Source organism: Dermacentor albipictus, chromosome 5 (assembly GCF_038994185.2).
Source record: "Dermacentor albipictus isolate Rhodes 1998 colony chromosome 5, USDA_Dalb.pri_finalv2, whole genome shotgun sequence".
NCBI lineage: Eukaryota > Metazoa > Arthropoda > Arachnida > Ixodida > Ixodidae > Dermacentor > Dermacentor albipictus.
Window position 1 is genome coordinate 135,627,983 of NC_091825.1, and position 15,198 is coordinate 135,643,180.

The 15,198-nt window shown below is 41.7% G+C and overlaps 1 protein-coding gene across 2 annotated transcripts in view; it reads right to left on the bottom strand.

Moving 5' to 3' along the window:
- Positions 1-7,786: 7,786 nt before the first annotated feature.
- Positions 7,787-15,198, bottom strand: part of cindr (CIN85 and CD2AP related) — a 33,413-nt gene continuing 26,001 nt past the window's right edge. For both annotated transcript variants that reach the window (XM_065441126.2, XM_065441125.1), the window contains exons 8-12: positions 14,610-14,728; positions 12,322-12,426; positions 11,999-12,095; positions 11,184-11,374; positions 7,787-8,197 (exon numbers count right to left, since the gene is read on the bottom strand). In XM_065441126.2, coding sequence (XP_065297198.1) covers positions 8,045-8,197; positions 11,184-11,374; positions 11,999-12,095; positions 12,322-12,426; positions 14,610-14,728 — 665 coding nt within the window. In that variant the 3' untranslated portion in view covers positions 7,787-8,044. The remainder of the gene's footprint in view (positions 8,198-11,183; positions 11,375-11,998; positions 12,096-12,321; positions 12,427-14,609; positions 14,729-15,198) is intronic.

Consider the following 15,198-nt stretch of genomic DNA (forward strand, 5'->3'; position numbering starts at 1 on the left):
GCTAGTTTCATTCAGTGGTTATACCATTTATTTGTACGAAAGGGCTACACATTCAGGTCACCTACATATCTTTTTATCATATATAAATCTATTATATTACATACATACTGAGCTCAGAGGATTGTCACAGTGTGTACGCATTCTTGTGACAAAAAAGGGGGGGAGAAGGGGGGGGGGGGGAGTGCCCTGCTTTTATTTTCCTTGCAGTGTTGGGAAATGCGCAACTAAAGCAGTGCTGTAGCCACATAAAAGGCGTGCAATGCACAATCAGTTCTAAGGCTTAAAAATTTCGTGCAGCAATTCACTGGACTACGTAGAAGCCGCGTTTCCAAGGAGTGAAGCAACCAGCTGCTGTTTAGGCTTTGATCTGCCACAGCATATTACATCACTACAAGCAAACAAATGCCACCACGTAAAAGGTCCTTGTCACTTCGTCTCAACTCCAGAAAGTAAAGGACTGCTCTGCCCTCGACTGAAGTTGACGCCAAGCTTCAATGAAGTTCCTTGGCGATTCCCGAGCTATTTCATTAACCACGCTAATTGTTTACTCGAAGGCACTAATGTAGTGATATTTCTCAAGCAGCCCTTTACAGCAGTAATCGAAAACGAGCATTACTGAAGAACACTCTCGACTTCAGTTCATGGCAGCACTGTCGTACACTTTATGGAGCAGAGGAAGAAATTCTTGAGGCACATATCTTACACACACCAAGCTATACAATTCATTATAATGAACAGCACTGATTTTTAAAACAAAAACCAATCTTGCAAAGGCCATGCAAAAGGGCAGGGCTTAAAGAAAAAGCAGATGGCCTGACAAATTGGTCACAGCCCTTCGCTAGCTGGAATGCTGAAATAATTTGACATCAGTGAAGAACACCACTGCTTGTGCCTATCTACAGCACCTGACAAAAATTAGAAAAAATAAGTTTGCTTTTCAGCAATACTGTTACTCTGTGTTGACCGCTCTTGTCATGTGCCGGACATACAAGTCGATACATTAGCAATACACAAACACTATTGTACAAGGGGACACAGATTAGTGCAGCCAAGTGCACACCCAATTATAAAGGATTGGTACTCGAAACCAAAGCTAGCGCACACATTTCACACACAATGCAACACACAAGTCAATGTATGGCATAAATGTTTCACTGCTCTACACGTCAACTAGACCAGTACCCACAGCTTTATTGCTAAATTGCATCACAAATCTTACAATAACTATCTAACAACGTAAGTCAAGGTACCTAAGTCATTGGCAATACATTTATTTAGCACACAAATGTTGTGCCCCATGATAGGATGCCCTTTTGAGTTACAGCAGCATTAGGGGCCCCGCTTTTTTTTCTCTTTTAACCATGTTTCTCCTAGCACCTGGTAATTAAGAAACCTATCTCTGCAAACTGGAATGTAGGAACATCTTCATTTCATTAAGTACCATGGAACTGATGCCATGCTCTCAAGCATGAGTGTGCCCACGACAAATGCAACTTGCTCAGCTCCTATTCAAGAATAAGAAAGTACGGAAGTATCTTCCAAAGAATTCAAGAGTGAGTGCACCATACTACCGAGTGGGACATATAATTCAAAATGCTATCAAATACAATTCTCAAGTGCCAGTAAAAGACATTTAGAGGTGCAGAACAATAGTTCTTAAAGTGGCACCGAATAGAAACGCTAAATTACTTTGGACTGATGAAAATGTTCTTTTAAAGCTCTATTTTAATTCATTTTAAGGTAAGAGGAGGACTGCGCACTGTAACACCAGCACTGAGATGTCGAATGATGTCGCAAATTTCCAAGTATTTTGTGGCGCAGCGAGTTGTTAAAACTTGCCAAGTTCAGCCTTTGGCTGCTTTAGAATCCAATGTAGTCCATCTTAAGAACACTTAACTAGGCCCGAGCATGTACTGTTGAAATCCACGGTGAGCTCATGCAGGACCTTCAAGATGGCATTGACAACAGTTTTGTTTTTATATCTTTTCTGGCTTATAAAGCTTCATCTCATCGTACAAGTGGCTTTCTTGGTATTGCAGAAGCGTAACTTACTGGTACAGCTCATTGTTCTCTTTAGTGTGGCTCTAAGGTACATCACTGCTCTGCTTACGTTAATCTGTTTTCTTAACATGATTATCTATGGAAAGCAAGCACGTCAAAGAAATTTAGGGCAAAAAAATACAACTTCAGGGTGGTATTCTACAGTACAGTGCACTCGGCCAAAAAAAAGTTATCTTGAGCCCAGTTCACCAGTAGAGAATCAAAGATAAAAAATGAGTAATCGGTCAGCACTGCAACCTGGAACGGTGGTTCTGCAGTGGTGCATTTGTGCCAAATACAAAGCTCCTACGGTAAAAATTATGCAAGGTGACTACTGAAGATAAATACATCTTTCAGATACGTAAATTTCACACTGGTTGGTAGTTTGGAACAAACAATATGAAAGAAGTTATTGAACTTGCTTTCTGCTTGCCTCGTAAAAGCCACATTACATTTTTCAGTATTTGAAACTTGCACATTACCTACAAACATTGTAGAAAACAGTCGCAGGTAGAAGAGACTCAAGTGCCACACACTGGCTGCAAAAGGATATGTACTTTTGTATATAGATAAGCTAGCTCAGCAGATAACAAGATGCACAAGAAATTTGCTATCTCCTGAAGCACTTACTAGACTATTCAAGTACAGGAACATTTAATAACGCCTCATTTATATCAGTCAGCTCACACGGGAGAACAATGTGTAGGATGTTCTCATTACTTTCTTAAACAACATAAAGAGAGAATGACCATCACTCCCCCCCATTTATCCACACCCGTGTGTTAAGAAACTTTTCATTTGTACAGTTATTTATATCCGGAATGTTAAGATCACAAAAATCGATGGATATACCATTTTTATGTCATAGCCTCCACAATATATGTGAAAGCTTGTTGGCAGCTGACTCTTTGAAGAGCTGATTCAATAGCTCTTGACAAAGATGGCCCAATACTCCAATCCTTGTAATACACAGTTCCCAGCACAGTAGCCAAGTTCCTCAGAGTATGTCACAACTACTATGGTCAATAAATCAAACTGTACGCTCCCCACAGCATCCTAACGTTTTGGCCAAACTGGTGTCGGTGCAGCCAGTGACTACTGCAAAGATGGATCCTCAAATGTTCCATGGTATCAGAGGTCAGTGTGTAACTCTAGCCATGTAGTAGACTGGAAGTGTAAGTACGCAGAATTCGAAAATTCACCGATGCATATGTGTGGCATTGGGGCACTGAACATGATTGCTTCTTCGATGGAAATTTTCTTCTTACAAATTTCCGGCTGCCAAGCTGAGGGTAAAACCCTTATACGAGTCTATATGGTAACTGGAGCAAGTGCCTTTTTTTGGCCAAGGCAAGATAATTGCACATGAAAGCCTTATGCAAAATGCTACACTAAAAAAAAAAGTACTATATGCACGAATACATTGCATGATGACCCTGGAGGTGGCTACCTGCTCTAGAAATGGTAAAGACGCAGGTTAAAAATTTTTTGCACGGGCCTTACTTACTTAGAGTAAGTTAAAGAAGTCTTGGTGCAATAGTTCTATTCCCAGTATGCAACCTGCGTTACTGTCATTGTGGGCGCACAGACTGCACAACTGTTAGAAGCTACATTCCCTCTATGCCTGCAACCTTGCAAGTCACTGGTATTATCCGGGAAAATGCACACAAGTTCGGTGACCAACGCCCCAAACTGCACAGCGTCACTCAGTCACTGGCAGCTGTCACTCAGTCATACTGAGAGCACCAGAGGTGTGTGCATACGATAACAGCTGCAAGATGTACACATGGCAAACAATAATCAGCAAAACATGCGAATGTGCAGCTCACACTCCACAGAGCGCCAGTGACACAGCTATAAATCTGGCAGCGCTGTGAACACGGTGCAAAAAGCATTGTGCAGTTGTTCACGGTAGGTATCCTAAGCCTATGGGCTGTGGGATCACAGAATAGGCTGACAGTTCCTGCAGCCTGGTAGTTGGATTTCCAACCTCTACTAATATACGCAAACATAGTGCTGCACAGTTTTACTGTCTGCAGTCGCAAACTACTCTATTTCAAAATTTTATGAAATCCCACAATCCTCCCTGACTCTATGTGTGTATGTGATAGTGAAATAAATACTATTGCTACTTTCGATGCATCATTTGCTAGGGCAGTAGCACTTGAACAAACAAAAACTGCTCGGGTTATCAGTTGCCATCCATACAGCAATCACTGGCAGTTTGCCTGTCCTGTGATGATTGACCAAGAAATCATAGGTTGAAAAACATTCAGTACGCGCAAGGAAATTTCTTCTTTAAGGCAAGATGGCCAGCACATGACCCTGTGGCATAAAACAGTTGAGGTGGTGGCCATTGTGCCTTCCACCCCAGTACTGGACATAAGGGTATGTGTATAGGCTTTTGTCGCTGCTTCCATGTGGAGTGAGAGTTGCAATCGCACACATTTCCGAAAGTGCAGTGAAGGCCGTATCTCTATTGTCGCAAAGTTATGCTCACATCAGTGATGGCTGGATATCCGATAACCACAATGCGAGATTAACAATACAAAGTTGAGGATCATTCCAGCAATGAGTAACACATGCTGTTCAGAACAGGGACCTGGCCAGGCACACAAAAGTGGTAGTACAAGTCGTTGCATAAATTCCATAAGGAAAGAAAAAAAATCACATTGCACTCGCTCACAGAAATGAAATTTTCTCGAGACATCAAGCTAGAGTTACCGAGTAAGGAGACTTGAAAAATTCAGTCAGAAGTCCCAAAACATGCACTTCTGTTAAAAACTCGTTCCAAAGCCATAAACAGGCCGTGTAAAATGACGGTATGTATGCAATTAAATTGGTTATACAAAAGGGGAAGCGGCTCAGGCCACAAAACAAGCCTCCTCCGCATTTTTAGACCTGGTGCTTTATAAAAAAAGAGCACTTCGAAAAAATGCAAGATGATTTGCACGAACTGGCAGGCCGAAACTGGTCTGTCATGGGATGTGCAGTCAAGGTTTGCATGAAGTTACATGTGACATTATGTACGCCTTTCCTCAAAAAGCCATCTTGATGTGAAATTTATCTCTGTTCAATAAATCAACAATCCAAGTTGTTTAAACCCTGGCTGCTCTACAGCCCCCTGCTAGTCTAACTGCGGACTTGACATCACAGTTTTGTACAAGCCCACCAAGAAATAATAAAACTTGCTACATCAACCGAAAGATAAACTTTTAGACTCGTGAACTAGAAAATTTACTGAGGGTATGTATGAGACCACAAGTCATGGTGGAAAAAAATAAATCAAGCAATTTCAAGACCTAACACCAGAATGCATGCAGAAATATAGAGAATTTCAAATCACAGAGAAAATAGATTACATTGAAATTAGGTAGCATCTCAATGAGCATAACAAATGTTTCCTATGAAGATGTTCACCATCATAGATACGTTATGACAAGACTGATAGTTTCGTGTCCTGTCTGACAATGCCACGCTAAGATACAATGAAAATGAGAGGATTTGCAGCAATGTATGGGACTATATTGCTTATCCGTGAGAAAAGATATTACAAAACCAAAGCACTAAACTGACAGTTTCTATCGCAAAACAGGTACCAGAACAGCCAAGAAATATGGAAAAGAATTGACAGAACACTGCTGCCGGTATACTAATCTGCAGCTTTTACAACCCATTAAGAATACAAATGAAAATGAACATTCAGTATATACAGGTGTTATGATGAATCACACATATTAAGAAAGATGAGATACTTTGTGCATGATATTTGAGCCGATTACAGTACACACCAACACAAGACAGTTGGCGTTAACTGTACTCGGAAAGGTCAATGGCTTACCTTCAGTGAAATACACAATACAGCAAAACCAACATTGCCTGCAACCTCGTCAGAGTAATCACCTCCACACATTCACACATTCGTGCACCAGACCCACTGCAAGCTCAGAACGAACTATTTTACACTCACTCGAGAAATCTTTCACAGGCCACAAATCACATTACCTATACATCACAGTAAGGTAATAAGACAATGCTTAATAGAATGAGCAATTTAGATTGCTGCCTATACCTGGTGATAGCCGAAGAATTCAGTACCGGCTTTACTAACAAATCCGCAATGCATGTAGCCTTTGTGTATTCACACTCTGCAACACAGTTCTCAAGAGATTGATTGTGAAAGTTTGGCCTCTGCCGTGACATCAGAGATATGAGCAAACTTAATAGGCTGACGCATGTACAGTCAAGCCCGCATATAACAATCGCACTCAGAGCTAAGTTTCAGCTACTATGAATAGTTTCTGAACCAGCTACTTTAAATTGGACATTGTTTTATTTAGCACTGAATTCCTGGGTTGTCACCGATTATAGGCGTCATATCCAAACCAGACCAGTGGTCATAAAGTATCTTGAACAAGATGACAGAAAAAAGCAAACTTCAAGACAGAACGATTACACATAGTCCCACCTACTCTCAACCGTTAAACCTACAGCTAACAAAAGTGAACTGAACCAACTCTTACTCAATGAAAAAGCAGATGGTTCTATTAGGTCAATATTGCCACGAGCAATATCACCGCATACACTGGGGTTCAAAGGGGTGAAAAAAAGAAAAAGGAAAGCCCAAGCAGCAGAAGAATAAGCAGATTGTGTAGCACATAAAAAAAAAGATTATCAGTTATGCTTAAAAAAAAGTGGGTGTTGGTGTCAGCATAACTCACTGCTTGGAAATGCAACAGATGAGACCACTGAACTCACATTAAAGGCCAGCTTGCTTGAAACTAGTGTTTTAAGCCAACAACAAGAACATACTTTGTTATCAATAAACTTGTCACTTGAAAATAAACTTCTGACCACTTTAAAAGCAGCAGTCTTTTGTGACTTCGGAATTTCCCAGCTGTACTATCCATAACAGAAGTAAATGAAAGTCTTGAGATAGAGCAAGTGAGGACTTAGTTTTTTATTCCTTAAGCCTTGTTAACGTGGCAAAGCTCGCACGCAAGCCATGATCGCACATTAAGTCCCTTCATCCATGCTGCATGCACAGCAAGCCCCACTGAAATCTCACATAAATCACATCACCAGAGCAAATATTATGCAGCAGGGCTCACCAGAAGCGAGATGCGGTGACAATGCTGGTTGCAGTAGTTATGGTAGTAGTCGTATTATTGTTAAATGGCACAAAATTGGCAATGGTAGTATGGTACTGTTACGAGTACACAAATGCAAGTTATTTTAGTGCAGGAAACCATTTACACATTTCTTAATTCTCTTGCAAAATGCAATCGTACTGCAGCGGCAACTTTTGTTATTGGATGTTAAACAGGCCAGCGCTTAGCTGCACGGTGATCTGCTTATCAGACAGCCACTTCTGCTATCAAGCTTACTCAGCGACACCTTCTCGCATCGCAGACAGCATTGTTTTTGGCCCCTGATATCTTGACTAAAAGGAAAGCTCCTCATAACGAATGTTAATCACCATTGCAGTAAGAGCATGGTTGATGCCTTGAGAATGCAAGACACCATTCTAACGCATTTTATGTCTCCTAAACATGCACCAAGACTCAAATTAAGGCTAAAGTACCCTTCAAAACCATCGCAGACTGTACCAAACACCAATGCCACAATTTCCTTTACATTTGTTACACCACAATACAAAAAAAGAAAAAAAAATGAAACTCTACTTACTAAAACACTACTACAGTGCTTGGCCATTGATGCCAGCATTTTATAGCTTGACACAATCTCAATTTATAAATACGCACTCATTGGTAAAATTTAATACTTTAAAAATTTACATGGCCTGGAGCAGCCTGTATACACCCTCATTCAAATACTTATGCACTTCCGAGATTCTGAAGGGAGAGGGCTACACTGGTCTTGCAATGCTGAGTCGACAAGTTGGCTGGAGGGTGGCCGGCGTGCGGGGGCCTCTCTGCCTTCAGACGGGAAGGTTGCACAAGTCTGGTGCGACCGCATAACCCGGTCAGACAGCAGCACTGGGTCAGACAGTCAGGGTCAGCTTTTTGAGGCGGTCGATCTCCACTTGAAGGGTCATGCGTAGCTTCTTCTCCTCGTCAATTTCAGCCATGAGGTCGCGCACCAGCTTGCTGTACTGGTTCCGGTTGGACTCCACGGTTTCTTTCAGAGAATTGATCTGCAAAAGTTTACCAACGTTGTATCAGAGAAGGAAAGAGGTCATTATTGGTCTATGCAAGGCTCTCAAAGATAAGTCTTGTGGGCTGTGGGCCACTTGTGTATGTACTATCAAGGATGAATAAAATGCGAAGACAAACTCGAGAGGCAAGATCTCGGGCCGCTGCTTATCTGACCACTAAAGATAGTACAGGCTTCACATTAAGCGCACAAACTGAAACTGTGCGCATATTAGACATATTGACTGAAGCATAAATGAACGACTGTGATGTAGCTGACCATAACTTGTTTGTAATTCATTTGTCCACAACTGCACAGCTCATTGCAGAAGTTGCAAAGTTGCACTTCCTGACGACTTCTCCATTCATCCACGAATATAGGTTGGAAATGTGGTAGTCATAAAAAGAAGCATCCACTTCTCTTCTCCATTTGGGAATCGATGCCTTGGTAGCGACAATTCTTTTTCCCCCCTTGAATACTGTGCTCTGAGAACACTCTAATTTGGGATACAGTCTGCATTTGCCTCAAGTATTCAGCTTATATACAATGAATGCCTGTCTGAGGAAACTCGTGAATTGTTAAACTATGGGCTATTCGCTTTTACATCTTATCCCATTGTAAGTTTAAGAAATCACAAACAGGACAAAGGAAAGAAATGCACTCATAGCTAAAAAGCAGAGTGAAGTAAAGCTAGGACAACAAAGGCGACGCAGGACGTGTTCTGCACAACTACTGAGACATGTGAGCACATGAGATCTATGAAGGTTTTTCTATGCACTGCATGAGATTGTCATGTGTCAGTGCGCCTTCGATTGCCTCGATTGACAAGGAGGTTGAATACCTCCACAATTTATCAATTCTTAAATTTTCAGCATCTGAGTAGGCATGGGTGGTTAGAAGAGCCTGAGCGCCCCTTCTGATGGTTGTGGCTGCGCAACTATAGTGTGTGTGCGCTCACATACACAGTTCAATTACGCTTTGGACATGCGCGCTGATTGCTCTTCTGCAAGAGAGCCGAGCGGCAATTCCTATAATACCGACTACTGCCCAAGTGGTGAATTGGAATATATCTATTCCAGTGTATCTACTTTCTTATTTTTATCAAATACTTATGCAAGCCCATCCATATTCATGAATAGTCGGATGCAGTTGTTTAACTTATGCCCATGTAGACTTATGTTTTTTCCACTCCTCTAATAGCTTGCAAAGGCTATTATTAAATGAATGAATGAATATAATGCATGTTTAGCTGCAGAAAACATTTCTTGCCACTTTGTGGTTTCTAAAAAATTTGTGGGAAATGTTTTTCGATATAGGTCACACGGAAAATGTTAAATTTACAATAAAAAAGTTGACCCGGGTAGGGGGGCTAAAAAAATTAACCCTCAAACACTTAACAGGGTTCTTTGCAGTTCTAGACTTTGTTTCATTCTTTGTTGCTGCTTTTCATGCAACATATGCTCAATAAAGATAAAGTGTTAGTCAGTACTTTGTATTGTCCAGTTCCTTTGTTCCATTTCTACGTTCTTCCACACAGGATTCACGAAACTGTACGCTTGTATCTATGAGTATGCCACAGTGCAGCTAGTTACAGTATTTCTGTATACAAGGTAACTCAGTTCTGTGCCTAATAACAGGGATGCTCGACTCCCCCTCCCCCTCTCATGTCCCCTGACATTCCTCTTTCTTCCACGACTCACGTCTCTTGACGTTTGGTTTCCCCACATGCCATACACGTGATGGTGGGAGTCGGGTGTCGTAGTTACGCAGTTGCGATGAGAGACGGTGCGAGTGTTTCAATGTTAACATCCCATGACAGAATGAACTTGGACATGCATGGAACTTGGTTCCTGCATGTCTTCAGCTGCAGGATGGTGATGTGCGTTGACGGTGCACGCTGCAACACTAACCTGTGGAATGCTCCCCATTCGGTTTCAGAAAGTGAAAGCCGCACAAGCGAACAGGATCTATTCATAAGACAGTCTCCAGAAGTGACTTCGGCATTGGCGTTCGGCGAACATTCATTTGTGTGGCGAGTTGAACTTCCTTAATTCCTGAGCATGTTCTATCAAGGAATTATTATTTGTATTTTGGCTAGCTGAAATGCTGGTACAGCTGGCACATTATGCAATTTTTTCTTGTATGTTGGCATAGTTGGGTGCCTGGTCTTTTGTTAACAAGAGCACTGGGACCACACAATGACTTGATACTGTTTTCACGAAGACATGATTCTTGTGTCATAGCAGCTGCCACACTCTGCATGCTTATTATGACACTATGCATGTTCATCATTGCACGTCTTACTTGCAACTTATTTCAAGCCCACAAAGGGCTTTCACCAGTTACACTTTAAACCATAGTTGACCACACTCTTACCCATTTCCATGCTAGGGCAATAAGAACAAGTGCGTTGACAATCGACCACTTCATGATGGTTTTCACAATTTAAGAAACCCATGCATGTCATGAGCCCTGACCAGTCTTGATTTCAAATGCATGCTTTCTGCATTTATATAGATAAGAAATGAAGTGCGGTTGCACCATCCCATGCAAAATATCTGCTATACAACATGGAAAGGATGAGTGTGCTGCTGTCAGTTAACAGACTATCTACCATGTTGACCTTCAAAGTTTTCAAACATCCCGCAAATAACACCGGGGCACACCTAGTGTGTCAACGAAGCGACCAGACGACAAGAGTTAATGCATTTTGGTAAGTAGGTTCCAAGTTATCAATTTATGCCAAGGAGCATGCTAAGTAATAGCTGATGAAGCTTGTAACCAGCCTCGGCTTTCTTCCAGTTTATTTTCAAGCAGACACATCTAAGTATGCTTGCACAATGTGTGAAAGCATCAGGATCTGCTGTCTTCAATAGAAGAAAAAAATTTCTTACATGGGCAGATTTTATTTCAAGTGAGCCTACTATACTAAATATTTAGTGTCACTTGCTAGCAGATCATGCCAAGCAGAAGACTAGAACACATACCTGGTGCTGGAGGCTGGTGAGCTCCTCCTTGGGCACGCAATTCTCGCGAAGCAATTTCAGCTCATTCTTGAGCTCCTGTACAACATCGCCTTCAGCTGAACACAGGCCCTTCTGGTTTCGCAGAATTACAGGTGCTGCTGTCACTGCTGGAGCTTCCTTGGCAACTGGGCTCCGGGACAGCACAGCTGATTCTGCACAGCAATGTCGGCACCAGAATAAGAGTCTCTGCTAGCGATGACTAATGCGTGGGCACACATCGGCCTTGTAGCATCGGTTTGCAAATCTTACATTCCATTCCCCTAACTCCCTCATCACACCCAATGTTATGCTTGTTACTTGTGCAGGTTGTGCATGCATACTGTGTTTGAGTGGACCATTTCACGCGTCATCAATCTCATCTGGAGAAGCACGCCAGGTGTACGGCCAGGCAAACACCTCCAGCATTCTTTAAAAAATGTCCCTCTCTCTCTCAAGGTCTTGTTTATGAATGCCAATTCATACTTTCCCTTCCAACTTTCACTCGATTTATTGCACTGGTTGAAATTTAGCTAAGTACAAAGCTTTGCCAACACACCCTTCTCTGTATTAATGTGTGCCGGCTAAATTTATAAGAGAAGCCCCTTTTTTCGAATTGGTCTGCTCTCACTAGCTAGAAGTTCAAACATGTAATGTTTACTTTAACAACACACAGAATTAAAGAAGTGAATTCCATGCATATTGGTTCTCAGTATATTGCCCACGGAGGTACGCATGCACACACACAAGCAGTTGAAGCTCAATGCAAGAACAATGAAATAAAAAGCACGCTGGCCCACCTTCTCTGATGGAACCAGCCAGGGGCTTGTGTGCAGATGGTGGTGATTTTTGAGGGTACATTCTACTCGGGAGCTCCTTCTCTGGGCTGCTGGCAATCTGGAGACAAATGTTGCAAACTTGCTTATGCAGTACTGTACTTCAGGATGAAGTTGGCATTTGTTGGATTTTCAAAGAAAAAGGCACTGAACTGCTGGCTCTCCACTGGGACTTGACTCATCACGTGTGAAAAATAGAACCCCTCATATTTTTTTTTTTTTACTCAACTGCAACCATGCCTGCATGGGACACATAGGCAAGGCAAATTAAACTCAAAGATGGTCACCTTTGTGTCCTTCCCCTCAAATGTAGGCTGACTAGAGAATTTGGCCTGGTGCCTCTTTCCAAGATCCTTCATCCAAGCTGGCTGCTGCTCACTTGGTTCATTGCCCTGCACAGAGAAATGGGAGAGCAGTGGAAACCATGAAGTACCGCAAGCAAGGCACCGTCCATCAGCTTCTTAATTTCAACATCCCTCTGCTTCTCTTTATGAGCACCAGAATGAAATAATGCACTGAAAGCCTAACATACAAATATAAATAAGTCTCCATGTTGTCAAGAAAACCCACTGGTGCTAAATGTGAGTTCAGCCGTGGGAACTGAGGAGCTTGATATTTCATACTAACCATACCAAGCCATCAGACAACGAACACAGGAAAAGCATAGGGGGAATAAACCAGCTTTTAAATTGAGCTTCTTGAATTTTAAATAATTAAATATGGATAATATGGTCATTTTTAAAGGAAGGGCCCCCTCAGCAGGTTTAGGCATTGCAGACAGACAAGCATGATGCCTTGATCACACGGTGTTTATCCTGTCTGCAAAATATTGAATCTAAATTTCAAACAAAAGAATGTGCACTCTTCTTCGCAAGGGAGCCCCACTTCCTGCTGGAGAATCAAGGTTAAGTGCATAAATGCCTATATGCAAGATGCACTACATGCAACATCCCCAATAACGGCATGTGAATTTAGTAAATCATTCAATGCAGAATGCACAACACCACCACTTTGGTTATACAGTCAACTGCCATTAATTCGACCCTTGTGGGACTACAAGATTTGGTTGAATTATTCAAAAGGTCGAACGAAGAAACCACGAAAAAATGAAAGAATTCAAATCTTTTTTTGTATTGCTTGAAGTAGTTTAGTAGTTTGTAATTTTTTGGGGCTTCTTTCTCTTAAAGCACAAATAAACCACCATGTGGCAAAACGTGCCTAAATGTTTAATGCTGTCCCAGCATTGGACTGTCATTTTTCTAAAAGTGCCGCTGTTGGGGGGGTGGCCCACAAATGCCTCAACGCTCTCGTTGGCACAGACAAAATCCTTAAAAAAGAAATGCAATAGCGTCAGCTGATGAATTTCTTGTATTCTTCCAAGGTTTTAGTAACTGCTATGCACATGAGGGGGCACCGGCTGAGGTCAACGGGGTCCCCTTAACCAAGCAGCATGCTTCTGCCTTTGAACTAAACGAGTTGTCCTTCCGTAGCAATGTATGGTTTCCTGCCAGGGCTTTTCGGTGCAGTCAAATTAAGCAAAAGGTCTAATTAACCGGAATCGAATTAACGGAAGTCAACTGTATACTGGAAGACCTGAAGTGCCACCTAGGGTGCATTTAATCAATAATTTTTCAAATTGTTTTATCATTAGAGGAGATAGAGGAAATTGATATGTTATGTCACCATGGTTGGCGTGATGAGCGCTCATAGTTTCCAAGATGGCGTCGGCAACGCGCGCTCCTCATGCACGACAACATTGCATTTCTAGTGATTCTGATGCATGCAGAGTTTCTGGACTTTGGAAGCAGCATTGATGTGGAAGACAACTTTGGTTCGTAAGATTTCAGAATGGGATTTTGCTGTCTTTGCTGAACCGTTTCAAAACTGCCGCATACTAATATAAAGATATCCTGCATGTTCTAAAGGTAATAGTTATGTGCAGGGTGTTAACATCCTTCAATCAGGACTATTTGTCTGCAGCAAGCAGGGAGTCAAGTTTCCTATGAAAAGATGGCTGGGAGTCGACCGTGGCTTTGCGCTAGGCCTAGTCACTAGGATTAACATCTTGTTTTCAATTTTTAAAAAGTTACTTATGCAGAAAGCTGACATTTGCTAGATTGCACAGGTCTCTTCCATTAAAAAGGTATATTCTGAACATTTTTACAAGTTTTTTTTTGTAAAGCAAAAATGACATATTTGTACCTCTTTTTCTGTACAACATTTGTTAAGACATATGAAAATGTTGTTTTAGACTAGTACATTATTAAGATAATTATTTTCCTCTTCAATTTGATGCTATACCCTTTAGTACCAGGCATGCTCTGTGATAGCAAAAGGGATTTACTAGACTATCCAGGAACTGCTGCTTTTCCTGTGGAAAGGAAAGTGTTAAGGTCATTTTGTAGGTTTTTACAACTTCCACAGCATCAACATGGTAATATCTGTGAGACCAAAGTGAAGCTTTAGAACACAAACAATGTATTTTTCTCAAAGACGGAGGATTACAGCCATCATGACCACATAATACAGCAGCCGGTATTAAAATGACTAGGATAGCCAGTAGTTATTCACTTACGTTTTCCTTGACGATTGTTATATGCGAGGGAGGCCTCCTGTTCATGGGAGGTCGCACACGGTTGGCAGTGGGGTGGTTCAGCTTGTTCTCTGAGGGCTCGATGCTGTCAAATGTCGCTTCTGAAATGTGCAGCAGGTGTTCCCCTTGCGCATTCAGTTAAACATAACAGATGTAACCAAGCCAATTGCTCGACATTAAGTTTTAGTTAGCTCTCACAAGTACATATGTATGCCTTCAGTGTTCTCAAAACATTTTGTGCGGGTTACGAGAGGCACAATAAGTTTGCCACTACATATACAGCCACAGAACAGACAGGAAGAAATACTCGTTGGAACATGAAGTACTCAGAGAAAACGTAACATAGAGCATTAAATACAAAAAATCAGAATGCCAATAAAAAAAAAAGTGAGATCCCTTTCTTGAATTTGGTTGAAGAATGCAAGTGGGCAAGACAAGAAAGAGATAAGAGAGACCTTGAAGGGCATAATACCAAGCCCATCGAATAAACCCAGCATTGAATGCCCCACAGGTGGGAAGCCTAGCAGATTGACCCCCATACCAGGCGAAAGCAGCATCTCCAAGCAACAAA